General features: G+C 45.2%; 1 protein-coding gene across 3 annotated transcripts in view; it reads right to left on the bottom strand.

Annotated features, from left to right (window-relative positions):
• Positions 1–11,579, bottom strand: part of TUBGCP5 (tubulin gamma complex associated protein 5) — a 64,763-nt gene extending 53,184 nt beyond the window's left edge. For 2 of the 3 annotated variants that reach the window (XM_003800154.3, XM_023519288.1), the window contains exons 1-3: positions 11,431–11,579; positions 6,965–7,018; positions 6,467–6,575 (exon numbers count right to left, since the gene is read on the bottom strand). In XM_003800154.3, coding sequence (XP_003800202.1) covers positions 6,467–6,575; positions 6,965–7,018; positions 11,431–11,576 — 309 coding nt within the window. In that variant the 5' untranslated portion in view covers positions 11,577–11,579. Of the gene's footprint in view, positions 1–6,466; positions 6,576–6,964; positions 7,019–11,430 lie in introns of those variants that run through there. The other variant, XM_023519289.1, reaches the window with a different exon arrangement.
• Positions 11,580–11,881: the final 302 nt, after the last annotated feature.

Here is an 11,881-nt window from a genome sequence, read left to right as displayed (position 1 = left end):
GAGACAGAATCTCTCTTTGTTGCCCTTGGTATAGTGCTGTGGCATTATAGTTCACAGCAACCTCAAACTTTATTTTTATTTTTTGAGACAAAGTCTCACTATATCACCCTTGGTAGAGTGCTGTAGTGTCATAGCTCACAGCAACCTACACTCTTGGGCTCAAGCAATTCTCTTACTTCAGCCTCCTAAGTAGCTGGGGCTACAGGTGCCTGCCACAGTGCCCGGCTATTTTTATTTTTTAATTTTAATTTTTTTTTTGAGATAAGAGTCTCACTATGTTGCCCTTGGTAGAGTGCTGTAGCATTACAGCTCACAGCAACCTCAAACTCTTGGGCTTAAGCATTTCTCTTGCCTCAGCCTCTCAACTAGCTGGAACAGGTGCCTGCCACAATGCCCAACTATTTTTTGTTGCAGTTGTTTAGCTGGCCCAGGCTGGGTGAATGTGGCTGGCACCGTACCTACTATGCTATAGGCGGCAAGCCTGCCTGGCTATTTTTAGAGATGGGGTCTCTCTCTTGCTCAGGCTGGTCTCAAACTTGTAAGCTCAGGCAATCCACCTGCCTCGGCCTCCCAGAGTGCTAGGATTATAGGTGTGAGCCACTGCACCTGGCCAACTTAAAACTTTTGGGCTCAAGCAATTCTCTTTCCTCATCCTTCCAAGTAGTTGGGACTATATGTGCCCACCAGAATACTCAGCTATTTTTAGAGATGGAGTTTTGCTGTTGCTCAGACTGGTCGTGAACTCCTGAGTGCCTCAGCTCACCTGCCTCCGCCTCCCAGAGGGCTAGGATTATCGGGGTGAGCCATCGTGCCCAGCCTGGCCCTTCTACTTTCCTCTGAAAGGGCTGGAACTTCAGTACCTGTAGCCAGGCAGCTAAGAGATCAGGCCCCAGTAAAAACTCTGGAATTCTGGGCTCTTGTGTCCAGGTAGACAACAATTGCCACTTGATATAATATAGAAAAGACAGAGCCAGAATCCAAACCAGGCTCTGAAATGACAGGGATATTAGTATTATCAGACTGAGAATTTAAAATAACCATGATTTATATGCTATAATGGGATATGTGAATAATAAGCAAGAACAGATGCCTAATGTAAGCAGAGACATGGAGACTCTAAGGAAGTATCAAAACAAAGTGAGGCTGGTGTCTGTAGCTCAGTACCTAGGGCGCCAGCCACATACCCTGGAGCTGGCAGGTTTGAATCTGGCCTGGGCCTGCCAAACAACAATGACAACTATAGCCAGAAAATAGCCGGGCATTGTGGTGGGCGCCTGTCATCCCAGCTACTTGGGAGGCTGAGGCAAGAGAATCACTTAAGCCTAAGAGTCTGAGGTTGCTGTAAACTGTGACACCATGGAACTGAGGGCAACAAAGTGAGACTGTCTCAAAAAAAAAAAAATCCCAAAGCGGTGTAGATCCAAAACAAGTTGATAATAATGACGAATGCCTTTCATTAGGAGACTGGCAGGGCTGAGGAAAGAATCAGGGAGTTTCAAGATATGTCAATAGAAATTCTCAAAATGGAAAAGCAAAGAGAAAAAAGAATGAAGAAAACCAAATAGAACATGCAAAAACTATTAGAAACGGTACATGGTATAACATATGGGAATACCAGGAGAAGCAAGGAGCAGAAGAAAAATCTGGAGTAAAAATGATGGCATTTTCCAAAATCAAAGACAAATATCACTTATCAGGATAGAAACCAAAATATCTACACCTAGGCATGTTATATACAAATTGCTGAAAATTAAAGAGAAACTCCTGAAAGAAGCCCGGGGCGGGAGGGTGGGTTCACCTTACCTACAAGGAGCAAGAATAGGAATTATATCAGAAAACATGGAAGTGAGCGGAGTGAAATGGTTGAAAGAAGAAAGCCTATGAACCTAGAATTCTGCATCTCGCAAAATTATCCCTCGAGTGAGGGAGAAATAAAGACTTTCTCAGACAAACAAAACGTGAAGGATTTTGTTGTCAGTACACCTCCCTAGCAAAAATGTTAAAAGAAATTCTAGAGAGAAAAAAAATCATGTAGGTCAGAAATCGTGATTTAGGCTTGGTGCCTGTAGCTCAGGGGCTTGAGCACCAGCCACATACACCGGAGTGGGCGGGTTCGAACCTAGCCTCGTCCTGCCAAACAACTACAACCAAATAATAGCCGGGCGTTGTGGTGGGCACCTGTAGTCCCAGCTGCTCGGGAGGCTGAGGCAAGAGAATCGCTTAAGCCCAAGAGGTGGAGGTTGCTGTGAGCTGTGATGCCATGGCATTTCACCAAGGGTGACATAGTGAGACTCTGTATCAAAAAAAAAAAAAAGATAAAAAGAAATCCCGATTTATAGCTGGGTAAGGTAACTCATACCTATAATCCTAGCACTTTGGGAGGGTGAGGTGGGAGGATTGCTTAAGCCAGAAGTCTAAGACCAGCTTGGGCAATATAGAAAGACTCCATATTTATGAAAAATTTTTACAATTAGCCTGGCACGGTGGTGGTGGTGATGGCGCACACCTGAAGTCCCAACTACTCAGGAAGCTGAGGCAGGAGGACTGCTTAAACCCAGGAATTTGAGGCTGCCGTGAGCTATGACTGTGCCCTTGCACTCCATCCTGCCTGGGCAACGGCAAGACTCTATCTCTAAAAAAAAAAAAAAAAGAGGGGACAATGCCTGTGGCTCAAAGGAGTAGGGCACCTGCCCCATATGCTGGAAGTAGCTGGTTCAAAACCAGGCCCCAGCCAAAAACTGCAAAAAAAAAAAAAGAAAAAAAGAAACTTGGATATGAATAAATAAAGGGAGAACATTACAGAAGACAAAAATGAAGGTAATATAAAAGCTTTTATTTTCCTTATTCTTTGTTGGTTTAACAATAAGCACTTTATTTATATTAATAATAACAATGTATTCAGTGATTTCAGCTTATGAATAAAATGAAAAACAGTAATGTTATAAGGGACAGGAAGGAGTACTCTGTTATGAAAGTGATATGTTATTTGAAAAGAGATATAAGCTAAAAATGATTATTGGAAAAATCTGAAATACTTGGAACATAACCAATATACTTCTTAAAAAAATGGGTAAAATTTTAAGTTTAAATATATTTTGAGGGTGGCACCTGTGGCTCAAGCAGTAGGGTGCTGGCCCCATATACTGGGGGTGGCAGGTTCAAGCCTGGCCCTGGCCAAAACTGCAAAAAAACCCCAAAACAAAACAACAAATATATTTTGAATTAAATGAAAGAAATATAACTCATCAAATCTGTGTTATGGGGCATTGCCTGTGGCTCAGTGAGTAGGGCACCAGCCCGGGGTAGGGTACAGTGGCATCATCATAGCTCACTGCACCCTCAAACTCCTGGGGCTCAAGCAATCTTCTTGTCTCAGTGTCCCAAGCAGCTGCAACTACAGGCACCTGTCACAAAGCCTGGCTAACTTCTGTTTTTAGTAGAGATGGGTCTCACTGGTGCTCAGGTTGATCTTGAACTCCTGAACTTGAGCAATCCTCTCACTTCAGCCTCCCAGAGTGCTAGGATTACAGGCATGAAGCGCTGTTCCTGGCCAACATGGCTATTTTAATTAGTACAAATTAAAACTGAGAGTAAGTCCTTGCCAAAATGGGGACAGTGATAGTACCAAGTGAATATGTTCTTTATGGGATGAACAGAGCCTGGCATATGGTAGGCACTCTAAAAATGCCTGCCATCACTATAAGGGTGTCACAGGGTCTGAATTATTCAATTCTACAGTCTACACAGAAAGCTGTATGGAATCATTCAAGAAAATATCCGATAAAGATCTCCTCCTTGTACCAAATGGTCCTCATGGAACAATGCATGAAAATGCATTTCTGTTCCTCAGGGTGTGAATTCAGCACATTGCAGCTCTCATTCTTTTAGAAATATCTTTTATAGGCTTGGCGCCTGTAGCTCAAGCAGCTAGGGTGCCAGCCACACATACCGGAGTTGGTGGGTTCAAATCCAGCCAGGTCCCGCCAAACAAGGACAACTATAACCAAAAAATAGCCGAGCGTTGTGGTAGGTGCCTGTAGTCCCAGCTACTTGGGAGGCTGAGGCAAGAGAATCGCTTAAGCCCAAGAGTCTGAGGTTGCTGTGAGCTGTGACTCCACAGCACTCTACCCCAGGCAACAGCTTGAGACTCTGTCTCCAAAAAAACACAAACAAAAAAAACACCTTTACAGCCCTTTCCTTAAAATGGTGAAAAATCTAAAAGAACTGTCTAAAGCTCTCTTCCTTAAGTCACAAATTCCCACAGCTTTGACAAAGACAAAGCCTAGGAATAATAGAATACTCTGGCTGAGTGCAGTGGCTCACACCTGTAATCTTAACACTCTGGAGACCAAGCAGGTAGATTGCATGAGTTCAAGACCAGCCTGAGCAAGATTGAGACCCCATCTCTACTAAAAATGAAAAACTGAGGCAGGAAGATCACTTGAGCCCTAGAGTTCGAGGTTGCTGTGAGTTATGATGACACGACACTCTACCCAGGGTGACAGAGTGAAATTGTCTCCAAAAAAAAAAAAAAAAAACTCCTCAAAAGTTATTATGAGGGGTGGCGCCTGCAGCTCAGTTAGACAGGCACCAGCCACATATACCTAGGCTGGTGGGTTCAAACCTGGTGCCTGGGCCAGCTAAAACACCCAGGACAACTGCAACAAAAAAATAGCCCGGCATTGTGGCGGGAACCTGTAGTCCTAGCTACTTGAGAGGCTAAGAGAATCGCTTAAGCCCAAGAGTTTGAGATTGCTGTGAGCTGTGATGTCATTGCACTCTACTGAGGGTGACATAGTGAGACTCTTGTCTTAAGAGGAAAAAAAAAAGTTATCGTGAGGATTAAATGAATGACTACATGTGTGCAATAAAGGGGTAACTCAACAGGCTTGGGTTGCCCAAACCCTAAATATCCCAGAGGTTCTTAGTACTAATCCTTTTTTTTTTTTTTTTGCAGTTTTTAGCCAGGGCCGGGTTTGAACCTACCACCTCCGGTATATGGGGTTGGTGCCCTATTCTTTGAGCTACAGATGCCACCCCTTAGTATTGATCCTTGACAGACTCCTGAGATAACCTGTAAAATACCCTTCTGAGAAAGGTGTTTCTGTATGCCAGAGGCCTGGGACCATGGTGCTATCAGTTTGGCCAGTTTATGTTAACAACGTAACTTATAGTAAATGCCTGCTGGTTTGGTGAAGACCCTGGGTTTGACTTCTTGGGGGCTAGAGACTGAGAAACTAAATTCTGCCACCTAAGCACTGTCTGACTATGTTGACCAATCACTAATGAAAACCCTGGACACCACTGGTTGGCAACACTTTGCATGTGTTGTCACACACGGTTCATTGGGAGAATTATGTGCATCACCAGGCAAGTCCACATGAAAGGAACATTTGGAAGTTTGTGCCTAGTTTCTCCTGCACTTAATTCTATGTACCTTTTCCCTTTGCTGATTCTAACCTGTATCTTTTCACTATAATAAATTATAATAGTGGCTCGGCGCCTATAGCTCAACTGGCTAAGGCGCCAGCCACGTACACCTAAGGTGGCGGGTTCGAATCCCCAGCCCAGACCCGCCAAACAACAATGACGGCTGCAACCAAAAAATAGCCGGGCGTTGTGGCGGGCGCCTGTGGTCCCAGCTACTTGGGAGGCGGAGGCAGGAGACTCGCTTGAGCCCAGGAGTGGGAGGTTGCTGTGAGCTGTAATGCCACAGCACTCTACCCAAGGGGACAGCTTGAGGCTCTGTCTCAAAAAAAAAAAAAAAAATAAATAAATAAATTATAATAGTAAGGATAACAGCTTTTTTGACTTTTATGAATCCTTTTGTTGAATCACTGCACCTAAGGGTGATCCCGGGGACTATGAAAGTACATTTGACGTTAGTAAGCATGTACAGCTGGTTATTTCCAAGTGCTAAGAAGCCATTTGAAAGTTTAAGTTATCCAAATAGTGCTATTATTTGTGCCAATTTCTGATCTGTACTTCCACAGTAGGTTTGAGACAAGATGATGATTAAATGGAGATTGCCTGAGCTCACGGGTTAGAGATCAGCCTGAGCCAGAGCAAGACCTCATCTCTAAAAAAATAGCCGGGCATCGTGGCAGGTACCTGCAGTCCCAGCTACTTGGGAGGCTGAGGCAAGAGAATTACTTAAGCCCAAGAGTTTGAGGTTGCTGTGAGCTGTGACGCCATAGCACTCTACCCAGGGTGACAAAGCAAGACTCTGTCTCAAAAAACAAAACAAAACAAAGAAAAAAAGATGACAAAACAAGAACAAGCTCTTTCATCACAACCAGAGGCACAACTTGGTTTGTTGGCAATTTTGAAGTCAATTTCCAGGAGGTCCAGTTCTAGCCAGTAGTCAAGAGAATACAATGAATGTTTCAACACTGAAAGAAATGAGTTGATAATGCTCAGATAGGAAACAGTATGCACAACGGAGATCTCACAATTGAAGACATACCTTTATTTCCTTTATGCTAGGAAGTGATGCATTTAGAAATTCTGTAGTTAGTCTCTTCCAACTAGCAGCTTTGCTGAGATCAGAATGAATGATGAATTTTTCATATATCCTAAAATATAAAAAAAAATCACCTGTCATAAAGCTCTATTAACCTAAAACTATAAGGAAAAATACATTTTTTTTTTTGACACAGAGTCTCACTATGTCACACTTGGTGGAATGCTGTGGTGTCACAGCTCACAGCAACCTCAAACTCTTGAGGCTTAAGTGATTCTCTTGCCTCAGTCTCCCAAGTAGTTGGGACTACAGGTGCCTGCCACAACGCCCAGCTATTTTTTGATTGCAGTTGTCATTGCTGTTTAGCGGGCCTGCCCTGGGTTCAAACCCACCAGCCTCAGTGTATGTGGCCAGTGCCCTACTCACTGAGCTACAGGTGCTGAGCTGAAAATACATGTATTTTTGAATATGTATAAAGATACAAATATCAAAATGACTTACCCTTCAATTGTCTTTTCTATTTTGTGGCTGTTGACATCCAAGAAACGATGAAATCTAAGGAAAACAAAATATAATTCTTATGCAAATTTTGTACTACAGCTAAGTAAACCTGTTTCACGGCCCTTCAAGTTCCCTATACGCTATGAACTCAGCTATACACTTCTAGAATGGAATACATCCCCAGTCCATTCCTCTACCAAAAGGCAGGCAAATAATCCCCATCTCAGAGACTGTTCAAGCAACCTTTTCTCAGAACACAGGTGCACCTCGATCCTCCCAACCTCGTCCTCTGGCTCCTTTGCCTTCCCATAAAGCTCTGCGTCTAAGTCTAACAGAGCACATTCTACATCATGTGTTTCTAGCCATTTTTATGCCAGAATGAAGCCTAAGGACTACATACAAAGGAAACCAAGGATACTGAAATACAATTGTCAAATGCCTCAAAACATTTATGATATAGTAAAACATCTATTTCTTTATGAAAACATTAAATAACAAGATCTAACAGTGGGTCAAATAGCAACCCAGTGAACAGGCTGGGTGTGGCAGTTTACGCTTACAGTGTTAGCACTCTGGGAGACGAAGGTGGGAGGACCTCTTGAGCTCAGGAGTGTGAGACCAGAATGACTATACCCTGACTCAATTAAAAATAGAAAAAAACAGCTGGGCGTGGTGACCAGTGTCTGTATTCTCAACTACCCAGGGGCGAAGGCAAGTGGATAGCTTGAGCCAGGAGCTTAAGGTTGCTGTGATGTAGGTTGACACTATTGCACTCTAGCCAGGATGAGAAAAACAAGTAGCAGTAAAAATATTTAGAAATATCTGCATCTCTTAACATGATGTGAAAATACTGTGTGATTTCTACTGGTGCCAAAGTCATAAGTAAGCTAATACTACTGTTGTTTGTTGCCTTCATTTATATTTGAAGGAAATGCTACTTTTTAGTCGGAGGTACATATAATTTTTCCTCATCCAAATTCACAAACACCTGAATTACATCTTTGGACCTTCAAGTTAAGAACCCCTATTACAAGTTATACTGTAATTAACTTTTGTCTATTTTTATTATTATTATTATTTTTTAGAGACAGAGTTTCACTTTGTCGCCTTTGGTAGAGTACCGTGGTATCACAGCAACCTCCAGCTCTTGGGCTTAGGCGATTCTCCTGCCTCAGCCTCCCAAGTAACTGGGACCACAGGTGCCCACCACAACGTGTGGGTATTTTGTTTTTGCAGTTTGGCCAGGCTGGGTTTGAACCCACCACCCTGGGTGTATGGGGTCGGTGCCCTACTCACTGAACCACAGGAGCCACCCGCCCCCGCCCCCCGCCTTTTTGAGACAATGTCTTGCTGTTTTCCTCAGTTGAATGCAGTGGCATTATGATAGGTCACAGCAACCTCATACTCCTGGGTTTAAGTGATTGACCTGCTTCAGCCTTCCAAGTAGCTAGACTACAGGTGTCTACCACAACACTTGGCAAATTTTTCTATTTGTAGTATAGACAGGGTCTTATTCTTGCTTAGGCTGATCTCAAACTCCTGAGCTCAAGTGATCCTCCTGCTTAAAAGAATTACACTACTTAATAATACATCTCATTCTATCCCAGTAAAGGGCTAAGTGGATCATCACTTTACCTACCGTAATTTAGTTCCTCTATCTGTAAAAGCAGACAGTAAATTCTAATGCCTGTCTCAACTCTAAAATGATGACCACTGGCTGGGCATTGTGACTTATGCCTGTAATCCTAGCAGTCTGGGAGGCTGAGGCAGGAGAATTGCTTGAGCCTGGGAGTTCTAGACCAGCATAAGAGCAAGACCTCATCTCTCATAAAAATAGAAAAACTAGGCTCAGCGCCTGTAGCTCAAGCAGCTAAGGCACCAGTCACATACACCAGAGCTGATGGGTTTGAATCCATCCCAGGCCTGCCAAACAACGACAACTGCAACCAAAAAATAGGCAGGCGTTGTGGCGGGTGCCTGCAGTTCCAGCTACTTGGGAAGCTGAGGCAAGAGAATCGTTTAAGTCCAGAAGTTGGAGGTTGCTGTGAGCTGTGATACCAGAGCTCTCTACTCAGGGTGACAAGTTGAAGCTCTGTCTCAAAAAAAAAAAAAAAAGAAAGAAAGAAAGAAAGAAAGAAAAACTAGCCAGGCATTGTGGTGGGTACCTGCAGTCCCAGCTACCTGGGAGGCTGAGGCAGGATTGGTTGAGCCCAGGAGTTTGAAGTTGCTGTGAGCTGTGACTCAACAGCACCTACCCAGAGCAACAGAGTGAGACTCTAATAAATAAAATGATGACCATCTGCCTACTGCCATTTATAAATATTAACAGAAAAATTTGGGGGGATATAACATTTCAGTCTCATATTATATGGTCTATTTCACACATGGCCATTTTTATAAATTACATTTAAGAATCGAGTCTATTATTTCAGAAATTTGCTTTCAAAGAATCTGAAAGTCTGCTGTTCTTTTTTTTGAGACAGAGTCTCACTTTGTTGCCCTCAGTAGAGTGCCGTAGTGTCACAGCTCACAGCAACCTCCAGCTCTTGGGCTTTTGCAATTCTCTTGCCCCAGTCTCCCAAGTAGCTGGGACTACAGGCACCCGCCACAGTGCCTGGTTATTTTTTCATTGCAGTTTGGCCAGGGCTGGGTTTGAACCCACCACCCTTGGTCTATGGGGCCGGTGCTCTACTCACTGTGACTCAACAGCCGGTATATGGGGCCTATGCCCTACTCACTGTGACTCAGGGGCTGCCCAAGTCCACTGTTCTTATTATAAACCAACTAGGTATTTTGTGGCTGCAATCATTTTTTAAAATATTTTTATTTATTTTTTGAGACAACCTCAAGCTGTTGCCCTGGGTAGAATGTTGTGGCATCACAGCAACCTCCAATTCCTGGGCGTAAGGGATTCTCTTGCCTCCGCTTCCCAAGTAGCTGGGACCACAGGCGTCCACCACAATGCCTGGCCATTTTTTGGTTGTAGCTGTCGTTGTGTTGCAGGCCCGGGTTATATGCGAACCTGCCAGCTCTGGTGTATGTGGTGGCTGGCGTCTTAGCCGCTTGAGCAACAGGCGCGGAGCCCAATCATCAAGATAATCAAGATTACAGATTGGCTCGGCGCCTATAGCTCAACGGGCTAAGGCGCCAGCCACGTACACCTAAGGTGGCGGGTTCGAATCCCCAGCCCGGACCCGCCAAACAACAATGACGGCTGCAACCAAAAAAATAGCCGGGCGTTGTGGCGGGCGCCTGTGGTCCCAGCTACTTGGGAGGCGGAGGCAGGAGACTCGCTTGAGCCCAGGAGTGGGAGGTTGCTGTGAGCTGTAATGCCATGGCACTCTACCCAGGGGGACAGCTTGAGGCTCTGTCTCAAAAAAAAAAAAAAAAAAAAAAAGATTACAGATTGTGAGGCTCGGCGCCAGGAGCACAGTGATCACAGTACTGGTCACATACACCAAGGCTGGTGGTTTCCCACCCAGCCTGGTCAGCTAAACAACCATGGCAAATGCAATTAAAAAAAAAAATAGCCGCGCATTGCGGCGGGCGCCCCGTAGTCCCAGCCACTCGGGAGGCTGAGGCAAGACAATTGCCTACGCCCAAGAGCTGGAGGATGCGGTGAGATGAGACGCCAAGGCACTTGGGTGAAAAAGTGAGACTCTGTCTCTAAAAAAAAAAAGGAAAACTGTTTACTAGTCGAGATTTGATTCACTGAAATCAAATAGGTAGAATACTAACAATGACTAACATTCTTTTGGTAATAATTCCATATGGTTAATGACCATAAAATTATTGTTTAATTTACATCTTCCATAAAGAAAAACAGGACATCTGCCTAAATATCTAAACTGCATAAATCTTTATAAATTATTTACATAAGAAACTACATTAGAAATTGTATTACATGACCAGTACCACGTGCAGATATAACTTAAGTTTCAGCTAGAAGTGGAAGCGGAGGAGACAGTGTCAACAACACAGAATTATTCAATGTGTTATGACTTCTTATTTTGGAAAAAGGAAAATGAGAGTAGGATAAGTGAGACCTGCAGTGGGAACAGGGAGAAAGAGTCAGTGAGGACACAATCTCAGAATGTGAATATACTTTTGCTCCAAAAATGCACTAGCCGATGTACTGACAAAATGATTTTCTGTGTGCCCTGCACTGCTGGAAGCGCAGCAAGTGCGGCAGGGACCGGGTCAGACATGGACCAGCGTGGCGCCCGGGGGCGGACAGTTTCAGCGGCGCAGGTCTGGTCTCCAGCGCTCAGCCCAGCAGCGGCGCCCGCCGAGCCCTCCCAGCCGCCGCACCCACTCACCCACCCAGGTTCCCGCGGCCGCGCTGCGCGCGCAGCCTCGCCCACCCGCCCCGCCCCCCGGCTCCGGGCTCTGGCACAGGACCACGGGGACCAAGCGCGCAGCCCGGGGGCTGTGGCCGGGAACTGGTCCGCGTGCCGCGCCCACACCTGAAGTTGGACCAGGCGAAGTTTAAGGCCAGCTGGAAGTTGGGGTCGCCCTCGTCTTGGAGTCCAGTGACGCTCCGGACGAGCTCGCGCACGTCGCGCTCCTGTTCCCTGTCCAGCTGGGTGCAGGCCGGCCCCGGCCGCGCCATGCCTCGGCGAGCTGGCGGCTGTTGTCGCGAGAGTTCGGGCTCTAGTCGCGGTGCCCTCCCGCGAAGTATCGGCAGTTCACGCGAGAGCTCGCCTCGCTCGCTGCTGGGGCTTTGGCGCGCTTTCTCGGCGGCCGGAGAGCGCCTTTTCTACTGGGAGGATAGTGAATTGAGAGGGTTCTCGGAGTTGGACTTTATTATTATTATCATCATTTCTTTCTTTCTTTCTTTCTTTCTTTTTTTTTTTTTAGAGACAGAGTCTAACTTTATTGCCCTCGGTATAGCACTGTGGCGTCACACTCACAGCA

This window comes from Otolemur garnettii, unplaced genomic scaffold (assembly GCF_000181295.1).
Source record: "Otolemur garnettii isolate 467f Iridium unplaced genomic scaffold, OtoGar3 scaffold00170, whole genome shotgun sequence".
NCBI lineage: Eukaryota > Metazoa > Chordata > Mammalia > Primates > Galagidae > Otolemur > Otolemur garnettii.
This window is presented reverse-complemented; position numbering and strand designations above follow the sequence as displayed.